The sequence below is a fragment of the Equus caballus genome, chromosome 7 (assembly GCF_041296265.1).
Source record: "Equus caballus isolate H_3958 breed thoroughbred chromosome 7, TB-T2T, whole genome shotgun sequence".
NCBI classification, from domain to species: Eukaryota; Metazoa; Chordata; class Mammalia; order Perissodactyla; family Equidae; genus Equus; species Equus caballus.
In genome coordinates this window covers 26,732,639-26,760,557 of record NC_091690.1, presented here as the reverse complement: position 1 = coordinate 26,760,557, position 27,919 = coordinate 26,732,639, and the positions used below count along the sequence as shown (strand labels likewise).

Sequence of the window (27,919 nt, the reverse complement as noted above, 5' to 3'; positions counted from 1 at the left end):
ATTTTCTGAGCAACCTCCATGCTGTTGTCCACAGTGGCTGCACCAGTTTACATTCCCACCAACAGTGCACAAGGGGTCCTTTTTCTCCACATCCTCACCAACACTTATGTCTTGTCTTTTTGCTAACAGCCATTCTAACAGGTGCGAGGTGATATTTCCTTGTGGTTTTGATTTGCATTTCCCTGATGATTAGTGATGCTGAGATCCTTTTCATGTACCTCTTGGCCATCTGTATGTCTTCTTTGGAAAAATGTCTATTCAGATCCTCTGCCCATTTTTCAACTGGATTGTTTTTTGCTGTTAAGTTGTATTAGGCAACATCTTAAGTACAGGATTCTGAAATCCCTCGCTATAAATCCTACCACATTTTACAAAGCAAAAGCTTTATCTTTTCTACTCATAATTAACTGCACTCCATACTGCCAAAAACAGCAACACTACCTTCTCTATAGAATCCTAGATTACCTAACAGGTCAATATGCCTTTAATTATTTTAAATATATAGCTTTGCCCTGATTTTAAGAGAACACATTTGTTTTAATAATTCCAAACTGTACAGGAAAATATAATGTAAAAAGTCTCTGAACCAATTCCCAATGGACAACCACTTAACTCAGCAAAGTGTTCCAGATTTTTTTCCTATTCTGATGCTAATGTTTATTACTATGATTTTTAATGTTTAAAAAAAAAATCTGATCATACTATATATACTGATTTTCAGCTTGCTTTTTAAACTTAATCAGCACTAACACCTTTCTCTGTTAGGTCATTTATAGGCCTACCTCATTCTTTTCAAAGGCTCCATTGTACTGCATTGCATGCATGCAGTATGATTTATGTAACTACTTCTCAACTGATGAACATTTGGGTTGTTTCCAATTTTTCATGATTTCAAACAATACTTCACTAAAGATAACTTACTCTTTTTGTGCACTTGTATGAATATTTCTGCAGGATAAATTTGTAGAAGAATTGCTGTATAAAAGAGTTTAACATTTAGCAGTTAACATGCACTACTACGAAATTACCCTCAGAAAGACTACTCTAATTTACATGCCCACCAACAGTACATGAGAGTGCCTGTTTAAATCTTCACAAATTTCACAGGTAAAATGTTATCTAATTGTTGTTTTAATGGGCATTTTTAAAATTATCGGTGAATCTGAATTTTTTAATTGTTTGATTATTGTATACGAACTGCTTGTTCATATCTTTTGTTCTTTTTTTTCCAATTTGTTACTTTTTCTTATTATCGACTCCCTCTACTTTTATATAAAGCCACTTAAAACAGTGCCTCTCAAAATGGCACTCATGTTGAATGAGTATAAAAGTAGTGATATTCACTAAAAGCCACACATGAGTCTGTATCTGCTTTTCTCTACTGGCGAAATGGCTATTCTGGAAGTCCAGGCAAAACTCTCAGAAGCAAGATTTGCTTCAGTGTGGTGAGTTTAGTTAAGCGAAGCTCAGTACAGGAGGCCAAAGGTTTTGGCAGAGTACTAACTGCTGGTGAAAAACAGGTTAGACCTGGTGGCATGATAAACTCAGTGTAAACAAACTAAGATGATGAAGTGCCAAAATAGTAACAGAAGGGCATGTAGCTGATTTGTCCTCACTGCTTGGTGCCTGCAATGCTCCCAACTCTAGCCAGCCTTATGGCTCTTTACAGCCAGAAGACTGTTAAGTTCTCCTCTGAACTCCAAGAGTGATAGGAGATAAGAATCTATTTAGCAAAACTTCCCTCAACCATATACTCATACATTATATTTTCCCATTTTCTTATTTTTCCTATTTGTCACTCTCCTTTCTTACCTACAATTTCCTAATCCCAGGCTTCCCAATCTGATCCTGTATCTTAGAAATCTGGGAGAGACTTCAGAAACGGAGGCCCAGAGCTGCCTCTTTCTATCACATGACAAAGTCAACGTTACATTTATTTCTCCCTTGCTTCACCCATCACCCTGTCTTCTATTTATCTGTCTCACTCTTACCTCCTTTTTATTTAATCCTAACCAGAGAGCAAGGCCACAACTTGGCCATGAATCTGAACACTTGCAAAATAAACAAAATAAAGGGAAAATATAAATATTTCTCCTTTCCTAAAAAGAAAAACACTATTATTATTTTTGGAGGGAGGAGAAAGGGAACAATGCTGGCTTGAAAGATTGTGAGTACCCTCAGAAGATTAATAAGTTTAAGAAACACCATCCTAATTCTTCTAGTATATATCTCCTTATAGGAGGAAGCCAGACTTGATCTTAATTTTGGTCCCTGATAAGGAAAATCATTTTTCTGATTAGTGAGATATTATTTTAATTTTTTTCACATTAAGGCTAAGGATCAGATTTTCTTAGAAGTCTGTCCTAATAGCAGTACAAAATGCTACAAAAGAGGCCACTCCGTGGAACGGAAGAAGCATTTCGCTGGAGAGAAGACTGAAGCGCTGGTCTTAAGAACACACCTTATTTATTTGTCTACAGGCCTCAAAGCTTTTATAATTCTTCCTTTTATACATCTCCCTTCTACAGTTGCATGTGACTTGCTTTCCACACTTAAACCTACAACCTGTTTCCTATGTTAAAGAGATTTATTTAAATAGCTTTTACCAGGTGATTTTTAACATAAAACAGCTTGACAGCTTTGGGATCACGATTGGCATCTGTTACTATGGAACCACCTGTTATCTGGTCTCTTTTGATGCAGGAGGGAGCAAAGGGAGGAGAGGACCCAAAACAAACAACAAAAATCAACAAGAAACAACTTCTGCCCTTAAACAAACAAAAAACAACTTCTGCCCCAAACTGAAATTCCAATTGCAACGAAGGACCCAAAGAATACAAGTTTGGGAAGGCCCCATTCTAGGTCATCTCATCTGCTGCCATTGGCTCCTCCACTTACCAGATTGCTGCTTCAGCTGCTCTTTTTGGATTGCTGCAAACTGCTTGGCATCAGCCAGGGAGCCAAAAAGAGCAGCAAAGGGGTTACTTGAGATGTTGTTGTTATTCTCCTGGTCTGTCATTTCACTTTAAAGTTTCCTCCATCCAGACCTAGGGGGAGGGGCTATGGGGGGGGACAGGCATTAGACGGAGAAGGGCAGATAAAACAACAGCTGTAACATACACATAGTTGTTTCTTTTCTCATTTCTTGAATACAATATATTTTAAAAGGCTTTGGGTAAGACTTTCCAATTCCTGTTTCAAGATTCAAGACACTTTTGGCAAAAGGGTTACAAACCTACCAAGTGGACAAGGTGGGCTTATTTGGGGGCAGCTAAAACCAAAAAGCTTAAAAATGTTCAGCTGGAATGCATTTATCGGTTGACATGTTTCTATTTGCTATACCTTTAAAAAATAGGGTAAGTAGAAAGAATTGCTGAAGTCAAAGAAAGAACTCACCTACTAATTCTAACAACAATGTGGCACTTAAAAATAGTACAAGAAGCGCCAGACTGTAGTGGTAAATTCATGTGCTCTGCTTTGGTGGCCTGGGGTTCACAGGTTCAGATCCCGGGCACAGACCTACACACCGCTCATCAAGCCATGCTGTGGTGGCATCCCATATACAAAATAGAGGATTGGCACAGATGTTAGCTCAGGGGCAATCTTCCTCAAGCAAAAAGAGGAAGATTGGCACAGATGTTAGCTCAGGGCCAATCTTCCTCAAAAAAAAAAAAAAATACAAGAACTACGGATTTCCCATAAATCTCTAGGCTGGCCAACTAGTTCTCATTTGCCGTGTGCATAAGGTGATGCTTGCTCTTGCTTCTATGACTTAGGGTTGGAGCTGGGAATTCCTCAGCTACATAGAAACTAAAATATACACCTATATCTCAGACATGGAATGGCAAATCAGGACAGGAACCAGATAAGCAGCATGTTGTGCGTTTTAAATATATATTAAACAATCTATCTCTACTCTTAGGCTTACAACTACTGATATTTCTTCCACTAAAAACTAAATGGTCTTTGCTTAATTCTATATTTAACTTTCACTGTTTATCTGATTTTTTACAATAGTGAAGAAACACAAATTCCAATGGTCAGGTCAAGTATGTAAGAGGAAATGGGTGCATCCCTCAGAGGTATTTAGTGGAGCTGACTGAACCTGCATTTGCACTCTCCTGATTACATTTCCTCATTCACGCACCAAGGGGACTCAGTGGCACAAGAGGATGAGCAGAACTCCCTGAAAGGCTTCCTCCCTTGTCTGAAATTTTAAGGCTACAGCACAGAAATACAACCCTGAAAACGGTAGGAAGAGACCAAGGGTATGAACATTCTGCTTACAAGGATGCTGAACTGCTGCAAAGACAGAGGCCTCGGAAGGAGTGGGGACAGGGGTATAACGGAAGGAGAAAAAAAGAACATTTGGTCTACCTTTAATTTACTGAAGTAAGACTCCTTACAGAATCACGTTGACAAAAAGCTAATTACTGCAAGTTGGAAAAGTTACCCTTACTTTTTGGGGGAAGAGAGACTATAACACTTCTTGACAATTCTGAGGCATCTCCACCAATTGCTTCACGCTCCTCTGTTGTGTTTTCTGCATAAGGGCTAATGGCTAATTAGCTGTAATGACTTAGGCAGACAGTCTAGTCTCCTCCCAGCATGGTGCTGGGCTTTACTGCTTCAAAGAAGTGAACTATTAGATACTGCTCTATGTATTTTTTTTTGCTATGTATAGTTGGACTTAATAATGCAAAAAAGAAAGAGAACACATTTAGTGTTGGAATTAACAACAATCCTTGAGAGGACTTTCTCCCCTTCTAACCACTACATAAACTTAATTATCACCCCTAATTCACGTAGAGGCACCAAGAGTTGTTAGCTGATCACCACCCTACCTCTATCCTAAGGTACCGTGAAGTCCAGAGGAATGCAAAAAGCGTAGTGAGTTCTTGTTATTTTCTGTCTCCAAAACATCATCCTCTTTTTTCAACATGACACTCCACATTTTCCCTTTGGGGATCCATCCCATTCCCAGTCCATGAGTTCAAAAGATGACCTCACCCACTAGCTCCAGAAATGGGCATATGAATCTGGTCTGGCCAAATAGATTAAAGCATTCTCTGGCAAAAGTGACTGATTCAGGAGTGGGCACAAGACCCTAGCAAAGCCTATGAGAGTCAACACCAGCCTCAGGCCTTTGGCTGAATAAGAGAACTCTTTATTTCCTGCTTGGGTTGCTAGGCTAGTAAGATATAAACCTGGAGGTGCCATCTTTCCATCATCTAGAAAAGGCCTAGCCTAAAACTAAGCCAATGTATAGGAACACAGAGTTGAGAGATGGAAAGAGAACGTCTTAAACCAACAGATTCCCCTATGTTGCATAAGCCAATTTGAATGGGTTTTTAAAAACACAACTGAAAAAGTTCAGATTAGTACAAAGGAGATGCATCACCTGTACCATCTACGCAGAAAGGAAGTAAGTTGAAAGCCAGGAAGATAGAACATATGATGAAGACAGGCTATTAAGGCTATCAAGACAGATAAAGAGGATTTATCATCACAAATGCCATTATTTCCTCCTTTGTCAATACTACACTGTCACGTTATATAAAGAAACTGCCTTCCCACTACATTCTATGTATAGTAATAGGATTTATAACTTTCTACATTGTATTCCCAATGCAGGTCTTCTATTTTGCTAGACTCTAAGCAATATGAGTACAGGTTCATATCTGATTATTTTTTCTTCTGTGTCTGGCATTATGCATCACAATTACAAATTCCCAAATAAATATTTATTGAATGATTCAATCTTATATGTAATTACTCTTGATCTCCTACGATTGATAGCAGCATCCATAATCCTACTTCAAGGTAAGGGCTTTACTATTTGTCTCGGGTTGCCGTGGAAGGTCATGCTCTTGGGCCAGTCACTTGTGGCTTTTTGGTACCTCAGCACATGCAGAATAGAGAATGGAAATAAATTTTTGCGGTCATCTCTGCTGTCTTTTTGAAAAACAAAAAGGTTGTTGTCTACCTCATTAAGTTCATCTTTTTCATACGTACTTCAAATCTGTGTGCAAACTATTTTCACAGAAAAAGGGTTAACACCGTGTAACCACTTGCAGAAAAGTTTTACAGGGAAAGGGAGGGCTGATCACTTGATGGGAACCTCCGTGGAGATGCAAGTTTAGATTTGTTCATTGTCTCACAAATGTAAAAAGAGTACTTAGACATCACCCACTCCAAAAGAAAAGTCTGATAAAATGGAACCTTGTTATTTTGCTTTAATATTCAACAGTGTCACTGGGTATTTATAATCTCCCATTTTCAACTGTCACACAGAGATACAGCACCATCCTATTGTCAGTCTTTGGGATGGTATAACCACCAATCCTTAGAAGCTTTTGGATCTGATTCTTTTTAAATATGTCCTCCTTAAGAACAAGTTTCATTCTGATATACTCGCTGCAAGGGTCTACATCTATATAGCTGTTATCTCCAGTCCTACAAAGTTCTCTCAATCTCTCCTGATTCAATCTCTTGTTTATGAACAGTACTGCTAATCTCTTAAGGGCCACTGTCAGCTCTTAAAGAGGTGAGCACAGAAATGTTTTAACATCAGACTTGGCATTGCTTTTAAGCAGAAATATTTGGAATACTTTGTAAAACTGGGATTGTCAAAACCACGCTCTCTTAAATCATATTCCTTAACGTCTCTGTCCTGGTGAGTAATAAATACATACATCAAAACAAAAAAGGAGTTAAAAAAAGTTTTACACCGTTGTATGTTCCACCCAATAATCCTTTCAGGCCCCTCTAATGTGGCAACAGAACCTTCCAACACATCAGCAAGCTAGAAGGATCTCCTCAAGTCAAAAAGCAGACAGCATTCCTTCCTGGGTCCCATTTTATCTCAGGAAAGCTCTCACTTGGGACCAAAACAGTCCACGGTGGTGAAACTAAACAAATCCTTGCTCTGGGAGCAAAAAAGTGATCCCAAAGAGAAGACGTCAAATATTAGCTCCTGAACTGTGGTTACTCAATTTTAGAAGTGTTTTCTAGACCCAACCGCTGAGCGAGCATGAAGCAGAGTGCCAGGAGAGTGTCGAGCGCTTGCCTTAAGAAATGTCCACACCTTGCCATATGTATTCAACTGGTTTGATTACTGCAACTCGTGCTTAATTTTATTTTCTTTGGAATCTGGCTATCTGTTGTCTACTCTTTATATTTTATCCCTCCAGATTCCATAAGGGATCCCGGCAAAAAGGGAGACCCACCCACTCCGCGCACGTTCCAGAGAAAGGAAGTCAAAGATAGCGCAAGGCCAGTATTACGACCTTTTCCAGGAGAAGAATGGCAAAGAGGGGGAGAGATGCCAGAAGCTGGGGGACCATAAGGGGTTCCCAAATCAGACAGCGTTCAAGTTCACGAAGGAGAGTGTCAGTGGTCAGGAAAGCACAGAAGGAATTTGGAGAAGGTAAGAGTGCACAGGCCTGGACTGGCATTCGACTAGGAGAAAAAATCCCATTGCAGACTCAACGATCCCCTCCCCTCAAGCTATTTCCTCTCTTACCAGAGCCTGAAGGGCCAACAGCGACGACACGACTGAGTCTCAGAGGCCGAAATGTTCCCACTTCCGACTCAGCACAGCAACCGGAGCTTACATCATCACCAAGCGCCAGACCTTGTGGGATCTCATCTGGGCGCCGGAAATAGGGTGTGTCGCCTCTCGCGGGGAGCAGGCGCGCAAGCACTCCCATGGCGCACGCGCAAACTAGCCGGGTCGGGGCGGAAGTGGCAGGAAGTGGCCTGGTGATCACGTTCGGGGCTGGTCGGGGTAGGCCCGGGGGTGGGCGGTTTGAAGGTCAGCGAGATAAGAGGCGCTTCTTGGAAAACTGGTGTGTGGATCGCAGACGTTACTTCGTGGTCCTTGGCAGTGCTCGAAGCTTTTCTTAGCTTCTACTTCCTATTTTTCCCGCCGGTCTTAGGCCTTTTTGAAGCGGCTTCTGTTGCTCTTCATAGATTATTATCTATGAAGCAGCAACAATAGCAGTAACAGAGAGAACAATAACGGAAAGTTTTGAGCTCTTACTAGGTGCCAGGCAGTGTGCTAAAATATGCTGTCTTTGAATTTCAGTTTTCTTATCTGTGAAGTGGAGACAATATACATCTTACAAGGTTGCTTTGAGGTACACAAGGCAGTGAAAACAGCATGCTTTTTTAAGAGTGCCAGTGAAAAGGCAATTCATAGAATAAGAGAAAATATTTGTAAATAATATCTGGTAAAGGATTAGTATCCAGAATAAAGAACTTTTACAAGTGAACAACAAAAAACCAAACAACGTGATTCAAAAATGGGCGACAGACTTGAACAGACGTTGCTCCAAAGAAGATATACCAATAGCCCATAAACACATGAAAAGATGCTCAACATCACTAATCATTAGGGAAATGTGAGTCAAAACCACAGTGAAATACCACCTCCCACCCATTTGGAAGGCTGTTATAAAAAAAACAGAGAATAAGTATTGAGGCGGGGGATGTGGAGATAAAGGAAGCCCTGTGCATTGCTGCTGGGAATGTAAAATAGTGCAGCACTTTGGGAAAACAGTTTGGTGGTTCCTCCAAAAATTAAATAGAATCACCATATGATGCAGCAATTCTACTTTGGGTACATACCCAAAAGAACTGAATGCAGGGCCTCAAACAGATACTTGTATGCCAATGTTCATAACAACATTCACAATAGCCAAAAGGTGGAAACAACCCAAAATGTCCATAGACAGATGAATGGGTAAACAAAATATGATATATGCATACAATCAACTTTTATTTAGCCTTAAAGAGGCAGGAAATTCTGATACATGCTACAACATGGATGAACCTTGAAAACATTATGTAAGTGAAACAAGCTGGACACAAAGGGACAAATATTCTATCATTCCACTTATTTGTGCTACCTAGAATAGGCAAATTCATAGAGACAGAAAGTAAAACAGAGGTTACCAGGGCTGGGGGGAGGGAAGAATGGAGAGTTATTGCTTAATGGGTACAAAGTTTGTTTAGGATGATGAAAAAATTCTGGAAATGGATAATGGTGATTGTTGTACAACATTATGAATGTATTTAATGCCACTGAATAGTACAGTTAAAAATAGTTAAAATAGTCAACTTTATGTCATGTATGTTTTAACACACACAAACATACACACAGTGCTGGTCAGTCTTACAGTGCATATCATGTTCCAGCATTGTTCTAGTTCCTGAAGCTACAGCAGTGAAAAACTACAAGTCTTTTCCTTCCTGGAGCTTACCATCTGGTGAGAGTGGAGTGGTAACATAACATTTAAAATCTATGGGTACAGATGGATCATTCAATAAATAGTTCTGGAATAACTGGGTAGCTCTGTGGCTTAAAAGTTAGTCAATATGTTAGGCCTTTACACTAAAATTAATTCAAGATGGATCAAAGATTTAAATATGTAAAATGAAACCATAAAAATGCTGGAGGAATTCATGAGAGACCTTTTTAAAAGGAATAGTTTTAAAATGGGGGAAGATCTTTCTTAATATGAAACAACCTGGAAATCATAAAAGACCGTGGATTCTGCTATATGCAAATATTTGTAAATTGTGCATAGAAAACCAACTACAAGTAAAGTGAAAAAACAAATAACAACTTTGGAAAAATATTTGCAACTAATATCACAAACAAAAGATCTAGTTTCCCAAATTTGTAAAGGGCTGTTCCAAGTCAATAAGAAAAAGATAAAAGGATGTGAGCCTATATTTCATGAGAAGGAAAAACAGAAGTGTCTCACTCCCATTTTTTTTTTTTTAAAGATTTTATTGTTTTCCTTTTTCTCCCCAAAGCCCCCGGCACATAGTTGTATATTCTTCGTTGTGGGTCTCTCCAGCTGTGGCATGCGGGATGCCGCCTCAGCGTGGCTTGATGAGCTGTGCCACGTCCGTGCCCAGGACCTGAACCAACGAAACACTGGGCCGCCTGCAGCGGAGCGCACGAACTTAACCACTGGGCCACAGGGCCAGCCCCTCTCACTCCCATTTTTAATAAGAAAAATGCAAATTAAAATGACACTGAGACACCATTTTTAACTTATCAGATCGGCAAGTTAAAAAAGTTTAATAATCCCCTGTTGGAATGAGTATGAAATAAGAGACACTCTCATTTATTGTTATTGGGAGCATATATTGTTCCAACCTGTATGAAGTGCACTTTGGCAATTTTTAATAAAATTACAAGAGCAAATACATTATGGCCCTACAATTCCATTTATTTGTATTTGTTACAAATAGACTTCATGTTCAAATGACATTTATTGTTAGAACTAAAACTATGAAAACTATAAAAAGGAGATAGAGGAGAAATCTTTGTGCCCTTGGGTTTGGCAAAGATTTCTTGGACATGACACCAAAAGCATAATCCATAAAAGAAAAAAAAAAGGATAAAATGGATTTCATCAAAATTAAAGATTTTCGCACTTCAGAAGACCATTAAGAAAATGAAAAGCCATAGACTGGCCGATATATTTGCAAATCATGTATCTGATAAAGGACTGATACTCAAAATATGTAGGAACTGTTACAATTCAATAGTAAGAAGACAAACAACCCAATTAAAAAAAGAAAGATTTAAATAGACATTTCGCTAAAGATATAAGAATGACTAATAAGCACATGAGATGTTCAATATCATTAGTCATTAGGGAAATGCAAATTAAAGGCACAATAAGATACCATTTTATCTTCACTAGAATGGCTATACTAAAAAAGATAGTTGCAAATATTGGGAAGGATGTGGAGAAACTGGAAGCCTCATCCATTGCTAGTGGGAATGTAAAATGGAACGACCAGTTTGGAAAAGTTTGGCAGTTTCTTGAAAAGTTAAATATAAATTTACCATACAACCCAGCAATTTTCACTCCTAGGTATCAACCCAAGAGGTGTGAAAACATATGTCCACGCAAAGATTTGCATGAGCTGTCCAGAGCAGATATTGTATGATTCCATTTATATAAAATATCCAGAAAAGGCAAATCTAAAGAGACAGAAAAGAGATTATTGGTTGCCTGGGGCTGCGGGTGGGAACAGGGAGGGACTGGAAACAGCTCAAGGGATATTAAGACAGTGATGGAAATGTTCTAAAACTGGATTATGGTGATAGCAGTACAACTTGGTAAATTTACTAAATACTACTGAGGACAGGTGAAATTACTTAAAAAGAGTGAATTTTATAGCATTGAAATTATACCTCAATACAATTATTTTAAAAAATGACATTTATACGTACAATGTTAGTCATTGAAGCATTGTCAGAGCAAAATATTGGAACAAACGTAAATGTCCATCAATAGAGGACTATTAAATTAATTATAGAGTATCTGTACAATGTTGCTGCATTAAAAAAGAAAAAAGGAGCTCTTTTATATACTGGTATGAAATAATCTTCAGGTTTTATTAGGTGAAAAGTGAAAGATGTATAGTATGATACCATTTGTGTGAAAAATAGGGGAAGAGAAAACAATGTGTTCTCAAGAATTTGCTTATGTTTGCCTAGAATACCTCGGATACAGAATACCTTATTCTCTTATAAGGGTGTGTGGGAAACTTGTCTGCTGCTTGCCCCTGGAGAGGGCAAATGGGTGGCTGGTAATGGAGTTGGAAGGAGACCTGTCACTGCATATTTGAACCATGTGAATTATGACCTACACGAAAACTAAATAAAAATTAAGACAAAAAGTTATATTCAAATAGAGGGGGTTATTTGACCTTTTCTTTTTTCTTTTACAGAAAAATTACCTCCCAATAGGTGGCGCTCCTGAAACACCACACATGTTTTTACATTATTTTTATTTTATTTTGAGAAAAGCCCAAATTTGGTCTGATGGACTTTCTTCTCCATTTGTCACCTCTGGGGACCTTGAGTCTAGATTTAGGGCTGAAAGTCTCTCGGCTCGGAGCACTCCAAAACGTACTGCTTTGTTTCTGAGAACTGGACAGAAGGGAGAACACCTGGACTGAAAAAAGAAAAATTGCAATTGGTTCAGAAAACCAAATAATGCTTGTACTCCATTTTCCTGATTGAAACTTCTGATTGATTGATTGGTTGATTGAAAGGTTAATGTAGGTCAGTGGTTCTTAATTAAGGGCAATTTTGCCCCTGAGGGGACACTTGCAATATTTGGGGATATTTTTGGTAGTCAAAAGTGGGAAGTACTACTGGCATCTGGTGCAGAGACCAGGGGTGCTGCTAAAACCCTCCAACGCAGGACAGTTCCCCCACCACAGAGAATTATCTAGGCCAAAATGTTAATAATATGGATGTTGAGGAACCCTGATATAGATTAGGATTAATATTCAGCATCTGTATTACTTGAGGCCCTGTTCTGAGAGGCTTTCCAGATGCACACAGCCTTCATATTTTCTTACACCAAGAAAATCAGCCCTGGCTTCAGTGCTTTTAGAAACTGGCCTTCACAATCAATCCCACCTCTTAGTCTGATCCTTATAGCTGCTTGAGGAAAGGAGATAGACTCGGCAGCAGTTGGGAGGGCAGGTAACGCGAAGGTGCTTTCTTAGAATTGCTGTAGAGGGACACACCTGCTCTGAGTCTTGAGCTCACTTCTTCCTCTGCTGGTTTCCTTGGAGGTGGCTGTAATGGTCATCTTCCCGATCCTTCAGGGGCTAAAAAGGACAGCACAGTCATAAGCTCATTTTCGCCCATCCTCTATGTATGAATTAATTTGATGCATATTTATTGAGTGCCTTCTATGTGCAAGGCTTTGGAGTGGGTGCTTCATAGTCTTGGGGGCAGAAAAAGGACAAAGAGATGGACGTTCTGTGTATAGTTTCTTTGTGTGTCCCTCTCAGTGTGTCCTTCAACTTTTTCTCACTAGATCCTGACCTCAACCTCTCTCAACCCTTCTCTTTATTTTGTCCATTGTACCCAAAAGGATAACTATCCTATCATCTGGTATTCCCTAGTTAAGCAGTTTCTTATCTGTATAGTATCTTTGAGATAACTCCCCCCACCCCCCGGCAATTCCCCAAATTTTACCACCACTGATGGTAGCAATGTCTCTTTCATTCCTCATTCCCTTACCTGGTAGAGCTGGTCATTGGACAACAGAGTCTGCTTGTCTGAAGCTGCACAAAAAATAAACACATATCCAAGGTAGAATGGATAATAAATTGGGTTATATTCACACAATGGAGTACTAAATAGCAATAAGAATTAGTGGAAAACATCTACACTATGACACTATGGATAGATCTTGCAAGCATATTGTTGAGTAAAAAAAGCCACGCATGAGTACTTAATGTATGAATCTATTTACATAAGGAAAAAACCAGGCAAGATTAATCAACATTGTTACAAGTCAGGATAGTCCTCACTTTTGGGAATAGGTAGAGGCTGGAAGTGACCACAAGGGAGATTTCTAAGGTGTGGGTAATATTTCCTTTCTTAAACTGGGTTCTGGGTTCATGGGTGTTTTGGCTTTGTTAAATTTTTTTGAGCTGTGTGCTTGTGATTCACTTTTCCTTATGTAGGTTTTACTTTCATAAAGAGCTTTTAAAACTACAGTGGACAAATCAGAAGGAGTTGGATCTTGAGACAGGTAAATATCCTGTGAAAACACAAGGTGACCTTTTTTCCTGCCTAGAGAGACAGAGCCTCGTCCAACCATGAACATTAGCAACTTGGGTCAACTCAGTCTTGTCTATTGGGTCTATTTTGGTGGGAAGGAAGCTGAGGGTCTTAGGCGGTCTCATCTCTCATCTAAAAACTTTTTTTTTTTTTTGAGGAAGATTAGCCCTGAGGTAACTGCTGCCAATCGTCCTCTTTTTGCTGAGGAAGACTGGCCCTGAGCTAACATCCTGTGCCCATCTTCCTCTACTTTATATGTGGGACGCCTACCACAGCATGGTGTGCCAAGTGGTGCCATGTCCACACCCAGGATCCAAACTGGGGAACCCTGGGCTGCTGAAGCGGAACGTGCGCACTGAACCGCTGCGCCACTGGGCTGGACCCTAAGAACATTCTTTTACCTCTTGACTGGCGAACTCCATCTTGTCCAGCAATGAAGTAGACCCCAACAGCCAGGAAGAAAAAGCTAATGATTTCAGCGAAGATAAAGCCCAACACAGTGGCTGCATTCAGCTCAATGCAGTTCTGACACACTGTGGGAAAAAGAAGGGACAAGCCTCCTTTAGGGTGTGAAAGCTGTTCTTATGGATCTTTTTCTCCAGCCTACCAGTGATAATGCCTCTGTCTAAGGTAGCAGCCTGCTCTCTCTTTGGGTGGTTGGCAAGGGAATTGCCTTGGAAGATCCTTGGACTAAGAACTCAAAGCTTCTCGCCCCCAGGAATCCTGTGGAACCCCACGTAATCTTACCACCAGGAACTACATGAAATAGAAGGGAGATCAGACTCCTTTCTCTGTGCTCAACTGCCTTCTACTTTACTGCTGCTCACCTTGGAATCTCCCCTGTTGCTGCTACCTACCTCAACTCAGTTTATATAAATTGCTGACTTCTTTAATCCATGGGGCCCACCCAATTGTAAAGCAGGCTTAACGGGACTAGCTATGCTTTTTCAAGAAGCTGAGGGAACCATCTTGTTAAATTCACAAAGAGGAAGAATTGGCTCTTATATCCCTGTTTAGCATCTATTTCCACACTCACCCTGGACAGGAAGCTCTCCAGAACAGCAAGTTCTGCTTAATTTCACAACAAGCAAACCAAAGAGGATTACATACTTCTATAATGCACTTGGAGACTTGAATTTCGCACTCTTCCTTGACACATGTACATCCCTTGAGGGTCCGTCATACGATTTCCCAGATTCCGTGTAGTTTCTCTTCCACTTATGTTCACCCCATCTTTAAACCATGTGACTTCTTCATTTTTTGAGCCACAAATCAGAAGTACTGAACCATCTTCTTGATTGTCATCCACTTTCATCAAATGTTGTTCTGAAAAGGGAAAAACCATGGTCTGTTAAGGATCTTGCCTCTGAAATTCTCCCTGCCCCAGGGTATCAGGAGAAGACCATCACAGCAGTGCTTCTCAGACACTAATGTGCATACGAATCACATGAGGATCTATTTTGAATTTCAGGTTCTGCTCAGTAGTTCTCATAGGGGCTGAAATTCTACACTTCTAACATGCTCCCAGGTGATGCCAATGCTGTTGGTTCATAGGTTTCACTTCAAGTAGTGCCTAGCTGCTAGGGTCCTGTTTCTCCTCCAAGAACCAGACAATTAATTGCTCAGCTACAGGAAAGCTGCCCAGAAAGGTCATGACTGGCCACTGATTTGGTTGACAATGGAGAGGTTAGCTGTGTATCATCTTCCCATCCCTTCTAAGCCGTTCACTCGCTGCTATCGGACTACTGTTGTAGGAAGCCATATATCCATGAATTTCCTTAGAGTCTGAAGATAGTAAGGAGTTATTTCTCCTACCTTGTTGCGACTGGACCATGGTACCTGGAGAGACAGAAGAGAGACAGAAGATCAGCTGGGCATGGAGTTATTCGGATGCCCTGAGGTATCATTTCCTTAGTGGTTTGAGGCCAAGATGGAGAAAGATTCTAATTCACACGAATGACAGTATTTATACCTACTCCCTGGATTGTAGCCTAAATCAACCAAATTCAATTCAGGGTGTCGTATAATAAAGACTTTGTCTGATCTTTGTCCTGGGTTCCAGGGAGGGGGTTTAACCCTTGGAATTTCATGAATGATAGGAGTATTTTCGTTTTTCTTGGTGGGCCCTTGAACCACACCAGAGTTTATGCAATGGAGTTGACTCAAGATGAGGCTGGTCAAGACCAACCATATGATTAGAGAATTGGGACTGAGAAGGGAGGGGGGCTGGACACTGAGTTCAGTCACCTGGCCAAGGATTCAGTCAATCATGCCTATGTAATGAAACCCCAATAAAAGCTCAGTGGAGCTTCCTGGTTGGTGAACACATCAAAGTGCCAGGAGGGCGATGTGTTCTGATTCCACAGGGAGAGGGCATGGAAGCCCTGTGTTCAACACTCTCGCAGACCTCACCCTATGAGTATCTCATCACTTGTCTAGTCCTGATTTTATTTTTTATAATAAAAATGTAATAGTAAGTATAGCGCTTTCCTAAGTTCTGTGAGTTGTTCCAGGAAATGATCAAACCTGAGGCGGAGGTTGTGGGAACCCTCCAGATTTGTGCCAGTTCATCAGAAGTGTGGGTGATCTGGGGACCCCTGAACTTGTGCCTGATATTTCAAATGAGGGCAGTCTTGTTGGGGGCTGTGTCCTTAACCTGTGGGTCTGATGCTAACTCTGGAGGGTCAGCATCAGAATTATGTTGTGGTATATGTAAGGATATTGCCTGTACAGTTTGGAATGCTCTGTTCCTTTAGCGGATTAGCCCTAACAAAGAGTGGGTGTGCACTAGCTAAAGCCTTTCAGAGCTGAGTTAACTTCTAAAATCTTCAGCCTTGATGATCTATTTCTTGTAGAAACTGTCGATGTCCCAGGGGAGTTAGCTATTCAATAGCCCTCCAATATGTCTCAAAACTCAAAGTAGTAGAGTTGCATGGTAGACATACTACAGAGAACTAGCACCAGAATTCCATACAATTAGGTTTAATCCAAACATTTTCTGAGCGCTATTATGTACCTGACATGACTAAGCAGTGTGAAAGAAAAGGGTGGTGATACAAGAACTAGTTGCTGCTTCCAAAGAGTTTACAATGAAGTGGAAAAAACAAACACATATGTAATTAATGTAATAGATGTTATAAATTACCATTTGGTACTTATGTGAATATATATGAAAGGGAATAGAAGCTATTTGATTTTTCCCAAGGGTGAGGGACAGGGAAAGCTTAACAGAGAAGGTGACTTTTACCGGGGCCTTGAAGATTAAGTAGGAATTCACTAGACAAAGAAAGGCATTCTGGGGAGAAAGAATACCTGAACAAAGATACAGACTTGGAAAAGGCCAAGAGAGGTAGTGTGGCTAGAGGTAGAGTGTGTGATGGGGAGAGATGAGGCGTCTCTGTGGGCATCAAAGTACGATGGAATGAGTTGGATGGAGTCAACTGTCTTAGAACTTCATGCAGGACAGAACTGTTTATGAATATTACCCAGCACAGTGCTTGGAACATGGTAGGAGCTAATATTTGTTGAATGAATGCATGAATGAATAAATAAGTGAATTTTTTTTAAAAAAGCAAGAAGAACAGTAAAGCAGATTTCTCACTAGCTCCTCTCCCTGACCAGCTGGTCACCATGGGAGGGACAAAGAGGCCCTTCATTCTAACTCAGATTCCATAGGAGAGAGGGTCCAACTAATTGCCAACATCTTTTAATTTTGCTTATGTGAGTCCTATTTCCTTTCAGGACTTGAAAGGTTGTGTAGCCCAATTTCCTAGGTTGACTGGTGAAGGAACTGAGACCAGAAGAAGGAGGCATTGTCCAAGTTCACACTGCTCATTGATGGCTGAGCTGGACCCGGAGCTCAGGATTCTATTGCTCAGCCCAGTGCTCTTTCTGATCTGTCTATCTGCCTCACGAAGGCTTTCAGCACTGCCCCCACAGTGTTGTCTTTAGCTGGCTCTTCTCCATTCCCCTCAGAAATAATTCTAAACTCTCACTGTCCTCTTCAAGCTCCCCACTCAATCTTCACTCAGCTCAGTTTCAGCAGGTGGCATAGTCTCCCACTTAGTTAGTTGAGAACATGTATGCTGTTATGGCCCCTTCTTCAGCTTCCTTTCCATCTACAAGCCTGTCTATGGCCAAAGCCATCTGCGCTTCCTTTCTTCTAGTCCCACAGGGTAAAATTGCCTTCCCCTCTATGTCCTTGACCCCATTTTTGACTCCATCCTTTCAACATCAACTCCAGAACCTTGTTCTACTCACTATCTTCTCCTTTAGTCTAGAAATGTGCTCAAGCTTTTCTCATACTCAAAAAAATTTCTTCTTAGACTCTATTTCCCCCTCTACCTACCACTCGAACTCTCCTCCCTTCTTGTCCAAACTTCTTTGATGAATAGTCTACCCTTGCTGCTCCTTATCACCTGCCCTTCACCTTCTACTCATTTCCACTTGGCTCCCATTCACACTACTTCACTGAAACTGTTCTATATCATCCGTGACCTTTATTTTGCCGAATTCCACAGACTTAAACTTTTAACTATATTCTTGTATCAATGGACCTCTCTAATATTTCATACTCTTGGTGACTCTCCTTCTGGAAGCTCTCTAGTCCCTTGGTTTCCATGGTATTGCATTCATCTGATTACTCCAGCTCCTTGACCATCCCCTTATCTCTTTCTTGAGATGTTTTTTCTCTAACTGCCCCTTAAAGGCTGGTGTCCTCACAATTCCATCCTCAGCCCCCTCCGCCTCATGTCTCACAAAATAGTTGTGTGATTTCAACAACTTGCATGGTTTTACCTTGCCCCAATGTGTGGAAAATCATCTCCAGTCCAGACTCAAGGCATCGGCCCAGTTCATCCACTTTCTGTTGTATATTTCCAACTGAATATTTGTCCAGGCACCATATATTGCACTCAATCAGGCAACATTGAAATTTATCTCTCCAATTAGACTATAAGCTCCTTAGGGAAGAAGGTTTTATTCATCTTTATATCCTCCTAGCCTGTCGCCTAATAGAATCTCACCCATATTTGTTGACCAAATGACCAAGTGAGTGAGTGAATGTTTCATAGGTCTACTCCTAACCCAAGCTCTGAGTTAAGGAACATATACCTTTTCTTTTCAAGTTCCTGGCCTGGGCCCCTTTGGGCTACATTCGAACCTAAGATGGCGGCATCCGGGTTCTCTCTCTAGCCAGTGAAGTCCTCTGTTTTGGTTTCTTAAGAGACCAGGGCCCCATCTCTGTCATGGAACACTGCTTCTCTCTAGTGGAGAATAGTAAAAGGCTTCATTTTTGCCCTTCCTTCTCTGAACCCTAGGGTGACAGCTGAGGTAGGCTTGAGGTTAGGGATCCCAATATTCTTGTCCTCCTAATGATGGCTTCTTCCTTTGACTCCTTTTCCAGGCTACCAGCTCCCCTAATGGGCCCTTACCTTGAAGAAGAGTGATAGCCAGGATGAGGCCAGCCAGATGCTTCCCCTGCTCCATGTTGGTCTCTGTCATTCCCCGGCAGGACAGACTGAGCAGCCCCTAGCAGTCAGCCACCCTTCACAGCAGCTAGCCTGGCTCCGCCCAGTATCCTTCTGGCTGGGGCCCCAGCGAGAGGGCAAGAACCTAGAGCCTCCACCCTCTGCTTCAAGTGCAGGCAGTGGGGTGGGGGTAGGGGGAGGAGCAGGGCTGCAGGTGCAGCTGTCTTTTGCTTTTCCGTTAAGGAGTGGAGGGTGTGTGGTGGCAGGAAGGGAGAGGGAGAGAGTGCTGGATTCCCATGTCAGAGACTCAGCTTGCAGAAAACCACCTTGGGTGCTGGGTAGGAGATGGCCTGGGCCCCTTTCTTCATGAGGAGATAAATGTCTCTGCCACCACTTGTTGCTAGGATCTCAGCCAGTTGTTGCTTGTTGCTAGTTGTTTTTGCTAGAACTAGTGAATTTAGGCAGGAACTCTCTTATGCTCAGGGCTGGAGCTTTGAATAGAAAGTCCCCTCAGTCTAAACCATCATTCAGGAATTTTTCACTGCTCTTTTGAGATGAGATCAAAGAAGTGCCTGCCTGGAAGGGAATAAGTAGGCCAATTCCAACAAGATAGGCCATACATTTCCAGGGACCAGGGACTGAGCTGAGTTACCAGGATCTCAGGCCCCTGTCTCCCTCAGCCAGTCAGTCAGTGAGTCAACAAAAATGTCCAGAGCTCTCGTTATGTGCCAGGCACAAGTCAGGTGTTGGAGATGCAGAAGGGAGCAAGACTTACATGATCTCTGCCCTCAGGTAAATTACAGTCCAACTGCAGCGGTGTAGAGCGTTTCGGATCTCCACAGACCACAGGAGAAAAAGTCCATTTGTCTCCTGGAGAGGCTCAATTCTGCCTGAGAGTCAATGATATTGTTATCGTAACTGTCTCCTATTGAGCACATATGATGTGTCAGGCACCATGCAAACATTTTGTTTGAATGCTTATCATGATACTGAGGGAATTAGGCTCTGAAAAATTCCGTGACTGGCCCAGGCCCAGCAGATAGGCAGTACTGCAGCCAGGATTCATATCTCTGACTAGGAGGCTCCAAACCTCACCCTCCCACTTAGTCTGGTGTCCCAGGCTGCCCAAGGACGATCTTGGGTAGGGTTCCAAGAAAGACTAGGCATGGGAGGAACCTAGTTGGTATGGCTCATGGGATGGAGCTCACAACTTCCCTCAAGGATTTTGAAAGATGCCTTTTTTTTTGAGAAAGATTAGCCCTGAGCTAACATCCATGCCCATCTTCCTCTACTTTATATGTGGGATGCCTGCCACAGCATGGCTTGATAAGTGGTACATAGGTCCATGCCGGGGATCCTAACTGGCAAACTCTGGGCTGCCGAAGTGGAGCGCGTGAACCCAACTGCTATGCCACCGGGCTGGCCCAGAGAGATGCAGGCTTTTAGGTGGTGAGTAATGTAGTTGTGTTGTTGACCGGAGCTCTGAAGTTCTTGTTTGTCATCAGTAACTCAGAAAAGGACATCTTAAATCCCCTTTTACTTCCTAGAAGCCCAGGCAACCTTTTGCATGTTCTCTGTTCTCCCTGTCTCTGAGCAAGCTCCTTGCTCAGAAAAAGAGCAGTTTGCACCTGTTTACTTCCTACCCCACCCCCAGCCTACCCCTATTCTGACAGTCTCCCATCATCAACAGCAGAGAGCCGAGAAATAGGCGTCTCCTTGTTCCTCCCCCATTCTCTACTTTTTCCGGTACCCGTAAGTCAGTTGGGGGAGCACAGCTCTCACTCTGGCTGATAGTTCTGTGATCTGAGTCTATCTGCTGGATGAATTCTCCTGGAAGATGGAACACTGCAGATTTCTGGGTAGTTTGATATTGGCTGCCCTTCTCTCCCAAGGTAAGGCTTCTCCAGGTGGGTGGGGGCATGTTGGAGAAGGGACCTGAGAGGGACATTACCACCTGGAGTGAGGTCCACTTGAAAGTCCTTCTCAATGCTAGTTTCGATTCACCAGGCAGGGTTGTCAAGGAGGGCAGAGTTGAGATGTAGCACAGGGTCTGGGAAACAGGCTCTTGGCTTTGACTCCAGCTAGGGGTGCACCTTGGTTTTGAATGTCTCTCTGTAGGACTTAGGCCAGAGGTCTGTAGGCAACATGGCGGTATGTGCGTGCCCGAGCCTAGGGCTGGTAATGGGAGCGTTGTTCCTTCTGGGGAAGACAGCCTCTGGGATCCAGGACTCTTAGTCATTTGGCCATCATGACGTCACCACATGGAGCCATGCCCCAGCACTCGGGAATGCTTTAAGAGAAAAGTTAACATTAGGTTGAGCAGGAGGGAGGGCAGATTGTGGGAAGCAGGATGACCTCATCTTGGTTTGCCTGTTTTAAAACTGATTGTCCCAGGAACCCCCTCAATCCAAGGCAAGCTGGGATGAATGGTTACCCTAGCAGTCAGCTGCTTTGTAACATCCAAGATTTCCATTGGAAATAGATCCCCAAGGAAGGCATGACTGTAGGATGTATAATATCTGATGTACATGTGTCTCCATGAGTATACACACCTATCCTCCTGACCTGCTTCAGAGGCACGAGAAACAGCTCTTTTGGGGGTTTTCTAGAGGATGTTCTTGTATCCAGATTGGTAACTGAGTATGAAGCTCAGGGAGACTGTGGATTCCACTTTTCCCCGGGATTGGAGTTACAGACTACAGTGCCTCCGTGGGCTGTGGAGATGCTCTCAGTTGAAGCTATTCAGTGGATTTAGAAAGATTCTGTGCATACCTCTAGCCCTTAAACTCCCCACAAGACTTGACTTGTGTGGAGCCCCAAGAATGGATTCAATAAAAAATTTTTTTCTGTCCCCCTCCCCCTAGTAAAGGTAGCACAACTAAAAATTTTTACATAGGAATTGCCCTGAGTCCCCTTCTGGACCACCGGGCTGCTAATTCGTACCAGTTTCTCCCCTACCCCCAACCATCATTGGCCCTGGGAAAGGCTTTAATAGTGAGAGTCTCATTCCCTTGGTAGTTGTTGGGGAGGGACACAGGGGGAAGGAAGAGGGTAGGAAGTTAAGTGGGAGTGTTGTAGGTGGCTGGGAAGTAGAATTAGAAGTTTTCTTAGAGAAAAAATGTGGACATCTCCAACCGAGGAACATTCTTCTGCCTTTCCGTATCTCTTGGGTGTCTCCCCTCGTACTTTTAATCTGTGGTCTGAACTCATTTCTGGGAAGGTTCTTGGATCAACCCAGCTCCATGGTTTCCTCTTTTGCTCTGTGTCCATCAGGGCCTGTTCTCTGCTTGGACTGCGTCCTTGTGTACTTCCCGGGCCCTGCAGTTCTTGGGAACCTTCTGAAGCCTTTCTCTTATGACTTCTTTCTCACTAGAAACCATCAACTATCCTAGACTTGGAGTGATCTTTCTTAAGTATGAACCTCAGCAGAACAAGGGGTCTAGTGCAGACCACAGAGCTGGCTCCAATTGTAGCATTTTTTTTTCCTTAGTGAGCCTTTTCAAGATAGACATGGACGAAATTGAGGAGAGACTGATTTTGAAGTGCAATAGCAGCATCATGCAGGTAGAGGGAACGATGGGAACACCATACAAAGGAGGGCTGGACTTGGGAAAACGCATCCTGGACCCACGGGGAACATATATGTGCGGTGATGCCAAGGAAAACTCCTCTCTGCAAGTATATTATCGAAGTATGTGCCCCCTGAACCCTTTGAGTTGGAATGGATGGGGTCTCTGGATGTGAGAACTTTCTAGCTGGAGGGGGCTGTGGTGGACCAATCTGTTCTCTTATAATGGGGTCACTCTTGTGATGATATGAGCCAGATTTTGGAGCCCTTAGAGTGGGAGAGAGCTTAACTAACAGAGAAAGAACATGAAGGACCTTTTGATCCAAGCAGTAGGGGCTTTCTTGGGAGAGTAGTTTGGCCTACTGCCTTATATAAGTTCCTATAAAGCTGAGACTACTTCTTGGCTCTCCTCAGAGATTCCTCAGAATGAAGGGTAGAGGTGGATGTAACAAGACCATCAGCAGGACTTTTTCCTGATCTTACTGAAGTTTGGGTCTTGGCATGAGAGATCCTGGGGTGCCCTGGGGGCAGAGAGGGTTCCCTGATCTTGAGGGCTCTCCATCTCTCCTCTTGCCTCCATTCCCTCACAGTGTGCCAAAACTGTGTGGAGCTGGACTCAGCCACCCTGGCTGGCATTGTCATCACTGACATCATTGCCACTCTGCTCCTTGCTTTGGGAGTCTACTGCTTTGCTGGACATGAGACTGGAAGGCTCCCGAGGGGTAAGTGGAAGGGACACAGTGTGTGTGTGTGTGCATGCACGCACACAAGTGTTCTGGGTATGGGTGTAGGTGTGAGTGTGCACCTCCTAAGGAATGGGACTGGCAGTGGACCGTGTCTCATCTGGGAGTCACTCTTGCAACCTTCTAAGGACCCTTCAAGTGGTTATTGAAAGCACTTGGGTGCCCATATTGCTCATGCTTACTTCTGAGGGTGCAACCAGCTGCAGTCCTGCTGCAGTCTTCATGGGATCCCACTGTCCCATCCTCCCAGGCCCTTGATGATTCTCTTTCCCTGGTTCTTCTAGCTGCTGATGCTCAAGCTCTGTTGAGGAATGACCAGCTCTATCAGGTGAGCCAGGAGGGAAAAGAGACAAGAATGGGAGGAGGAGTGAGAGGGGATGGAGAGGCTGACACTAGGTGTTATGTGTATGTATGAAGGGTCCTAGTGGGGAATTCATTACTGGGGGTCTGGAAAGGTCAGGCATGAGCACTCATCTCTGGGGCCTGCTGGGGTCCTCCCCAGGAGCGTCCTGACCTTGCCTCACTGTTCCTCCTTCTCATCTCTTAGCCCCTTCGAGATCGGAGTGATGCTCAGTACAGTCGTCTTGGTGAAAACTGGCCTCGGAAGAAGTGAACTCGAGACTGGTGGCTTATAGGAGTATCGGTTATTGACTGTCCCTTCTCTCCTTGCTCAGGCAATAAAGATGTCTTCTTTCACTCAGCAGGTACCTGGACTTTTCAAGGCTCCTGGGCAAGGCACGGGAGATATCCTGACTTGGCTGGGCCTTTGCCCTCCCTGCCCACCTGTGTCCCTCCTTCTGCACTTCCCTTCCTCTGCCCCATGTGGACAGTGTGATGGGCAGTCTCCCAACACATCCTGTCCCACTGGTGTTTCTGGCCTGGTGGGCTCCTTTGGTGCAGGGTCTGCCCCACCACACTCCCTCGGCTACTTGTTGCTTCCAGTCCACTATCACAACCCTTCCAAGGCTTTGGCTTCCTTATCACAGCTGAGGGCGGGCTGGTGTTTATAGACCCAGCCACACAGAAGTTTCCGTGACATCATAAGCAGAGATGGCAGAAACATCAAGGATTCTGGGGATTACTTCTTATCAAGACTCAGAGAGTGTGGTGACCACAAAGTCCCCCTTCTGCTAAGGGACTGGCCCTGGATTTATGACCCCTGTGGAGTGGTAGCCACTAGCTGTGAAGAGGTCTCAGCCCAGGCCCCTTCAGTACTCTTTTCTCCTGTATAGAAGGCATCATTTGTCTTTCTTTCCCCAGAACCTTCCAAGACCTGGCCCTGACTTCTGCATGATAAACTGCTATCAGGAACCCTATATCAGTTAAAACACATTATCCCTCTCCACTCTCTTGGGAAGCCGGAATTTGAGACTGGGTGGGGGCTTGGGATATTTTTAATAGAGCTTATCTTCAGCTAGTGGGTTAGTGATGATTCTAAAACTTTGGGAGCCTGAGAGATTTGTTAAAAATATAGACACTTGGGCCCCACTCTAGGCATGCAGTCCCCAGGTGATTCTGAAGCAGCCCCAATTCAGAGTCTCTGGTTTAGAGGAAGAACTGAGGCCACTTAGACTATTGAGTCCTTCATGCCTGTTCCTGTCTACCATAGGTGGGATAAGAGTTTGTTCTCTGAGTAAGAGTAATTTAATGAACCTCAGGACAGTTTAATGAGAGTGGGAGTTTCCTAGACCAGGCTTCCCAAAGGAGAAAAGGATTAACAACCACATAACCGCAGATCTGGATGATTCTGCCCACTATCTCCTTGAGATAGACACAGACTACTTTTATTAGAGACAGGATGAACTTCCAGTCTACACGTTTCATTCATGGATATGATTTATTCCTACTCTTTATGTCCTTACTACTACTGTAGTCCTCCTAACCCTAGGTCCTGTTTTCACATTGGATCACTCCACTTTGGGCAACCCTTCCGTGGTTGTATTGCACCAACACTTGGATCCTTCCCACACCCTGCACACTTCCTTTCACCTGGCATTCCTCATATGCTCTTACGTCTCCCTATACCTCTCGCCAGTTCTCAACATTGGCTGCGCGTTGGAATCTCCTGGGGAGTTTTAAAATACTGATGCCTGGGTGCCACTCCTAGAATCTGATTGCAGTATATTGGGCTGGGGCATCAGGACTTTTAAAACGGCCTGAGGTGAGTCTCAAGTGAAGCCAAGGTTGAGAAACATTGCCCTCCACCTGAGCCATTCGGCTCCCTTTTTTGTACTTTTAAAAAACACCTTTACTGATGTAAACTGACATGAATAAACCGCATATATTTACAGTGTAATATTTGATAAGTTTTGGCACACATATACACATGAAACATCACCACAGTGAAGATAATGAACATATCCAACACCCTGACCAGTTTCCTTCTGCCCCTTTGCACAGAATCCCCGCCTCCTTCCTCTCCTCATCTCCACACCTTCCAGGCAACCACTGACCTGCTTTCTGTCATTATAGATTAGTTTTAATTTTTCTAGAATTTTATATAAATGAAATAATATAATGTGTACTGTTTTTGGTCTCGCTTCTTACTCTAAGCATAATTCTTTTGAGATCCACCCATCTCGTTGCATCCATCAATAGTTCATTCCTTTTTATTGTTCATTAGTATTTCATTGTATGGATATACCACAAGCTGCTTATCCATTCACCTGTTGACAGTCTTTTGGGTTGTCTCCTGTTTTGGTTATTACAAATAAAGTGCTACGAACATTCGTGTATAAGTCATCATGTGAGCGTATGCTTTCATTTCTATTGGATAAATACTCAGGATTGGAAAGGCTGGGTTACAACTTTTAAAGAAAGCAGTTTGGCTATTCTCAGTCCTTTGCCCTCCCAAACGAATTGACTTCTCATTACTACAAAAGGTCTCCTGGAATCATGATCAGGATTGCATCAAATTTATAGATCAACTTGGGGAGAACAGACAACTTACTGATATTGAGTGTTCCAATCCATGAACACATCTTCTGTCAGATTTAGCCCTAAATATTTCATATTTTTTGATGCTATTGTATATGGTATTTTTAAAATTTCAATTTCCAATTGTTCATTGATAATATATAGAAATACAGTTACTTTAGTACATTGATCTTGTACCCTGAAAACTTCCTAAACTCACTTATTAATGCTGGTAGCTTTTTTTGGTACATCCTGTTAGACATCCTACGTAGATGATAATGTTGGTTGTGAATAAAGACAGTTTAACTTTTCCATTCCCAATCTGGATGTGTTTTACCTCTGTTTCTTGGCTTATTGCACTGGCTAGAACCTCTAGTACAACGTTGAATAGAAGTGGAGAGAGGACATTCTTGCCTTGTTTGTGATCTTACGGGAAAGGCATTGTCTTTCATCATTAAGTATGATGTTGGTTGTAGGTTTTTCTTAGGTGCCCCTTTAACAGGTTAAGGACATTCCCTTCTTTTTCTTAGTTTGCTGAGAATTTTTAGCAAAAATAGCTATTGATTATTGTCAAGCGTTTCTTCTGCATCCTCTGAGATGATTATATGGTTTTACTTTTTTAGTCTGTTAATAGGGTAAATTACTTGGTGACATGATCTGTTAAACCAATACCACATTCCTGAAATAAACTGTACTTGATCACTATGTATTTTTTGTATATTATTAGATTAAATTTGCTAAAATTTTGTGAAGAACTTTTGCATCTATTCATAAGGGATATTGGTCTGCAGTTTTCTTTTCTTGTAATGTCTTTGTGTGGTTTTGATATCACATTTGATTAGTCAGCATGCTCCAGAGAAACAGAACCAATAGGGTGTGTGTGCAGATACAAAGAGAGAGAGAAGAGAGAAGAGAGAGAGATTTATTTTAAGGAATTAGTTCATGCGATTGTGAAGGCTGATACATCCAAAATCTGCAGGGTGGGCAGAGAATTCTTTCTCCCTCAGGGGACCTTAGTCTGTTTTTTCTTAAGGCCTTCAACTGACTGGATGAGGATCATCCACATTATAGAGAGTAATCTGCTTTACTCAAAGTCTACTGATTTAAATGTTAATCTCAACTAAAAAATACCTTCACAACAATATCCAGATGTGTTTGATCAAATAACTGGGTACCATGGCTCAGCCAAGTTGACACATAAAATTAACCACTACACGGGTTCAATTTGGTCTTCATAGAATGAGTTGGGAGTAATCCCTCTTTAATTTTCTGGAAGAGTTTGCATAGAACTGGCACTATTTCTTGCTCAAATGTTTGGTACGTTTCACCAATGAAGCCATCTTGGTCTGGAGTTTCCTTTGTGGAAAGGTTTTTAACTATAAATTCAACTTATTTACTAGCTAAAGGGCTATTTAGCTATCTATTTCATCTTCAGTGAGTGGAGTGCCTTCTCCTTTGTCTTCAAATTGTATCCATCTTTCTCTTCAAGGCCCAGATCAAGTCTCTCCTCAGTCTCTGCTCCTCCGCGGAGCTTTCCTGGACTGCTTCAGCTCTCTATTCCTCCTGGGAACAGCGGTCACCCTGCGGCACTCCTGATACTTAA

The 27,919-nt window shown here is 42.4% G+C and overlaps 3 protein-coding genes across 5 annotated transcripts in view; 1 reads left to right on the top strand and 2 right to left on the bottom strand.

The window, feature by feature from the left end:
* Nucleotides 1-7,676, bottom strand: part of UBE4A (ubiquitination factor E4A) — a 32,903-nt gene extending 25,227 nt beyond the window's left edge. The window contains exons 1-2 of the mRNA XM_001502841.7: nt 7,526-7,676; nt 2,899-3,060 (exon numbers count right to left, since the gene is read on the bottom strand). Coding sequence (XP_001502891.3) covers nt 2,899-3,019 — 121 coding nt within the window. The 5' untranslated portion in view covers nt 3,020-3,060; nt 7,526-7,676. The remainder of the gene's footprint in view (nt 1-2,898; nt 3,061-7,525) is intronic.
* Nucleotides 7,677-10,222: 2,546 nt separating this feature from the next.
* CD3G (CD3 gamma subunit of T-cell receptor complex) lies at nt 10,223-19,321 on the bottom strand. 3 transcript variants are annotated; one of them, XM_005611614.4, is made up of 7 exons: nt 19,054-19,321; nt 15,437-15,460; nt 14,732-14,947; nt 14,023-14,154; nt 13,076-13,119; nt 12,574-12,657; nt 10,223-11,990 (listed from the first exon to the last, which is right to left on the bottom strand). In XM_005611614.4, the coding sequence occupies exons 1-6, from the start codon at nt 19,121-19,123 to the stop codon at nt 12,592-12,594; spliced, it is 552 nt and encodes a 183-aa protein (XP_005611671.1). In that variant the 5' UTR covers nt 19,124-19,321; the 3' UTR covers nt 10,223-11,990; nt 12,574-12,591. The 3 variants fall into 3 exon arrangements, 2 of the variants coding, with proteins under 2 accessions (XP_005611671.1, XP_001502888.2); XM_001502838.6 differs by having other exon boundaries at nt 10,223-11,985; nt 19,054-19,273; XR_011440787.1 differs by having other exon boundaries at nt 11,809-11,985; nt 12,464-12,657; nt 19,054-19,218.
* On the top strand, nt 19,264-26,142 carry CD3D (CD3 delta subunit of T-cell receptor complex). Its single transcript, XM_001502831.5, has 5 exons — nt 19,264-20,981; nt 22,580-22,780; nt 23,248-23,379; nt 23,685-23,728; nt 23,948-26,142. Exons 1-5 carry the CDS (start codon nt 20,927-20,929, stop codon nt 24,011-24,013), a joined length of 498 nt encoding a protein of 165 aa, XP_001502881.1. The 5' UTR covers nt 19,264-20,926; the 3' UTR covers nt 24,014-26,142.
* Nucleotides 26,143-27,919: the final 1,777 nt, after the last annotated feature.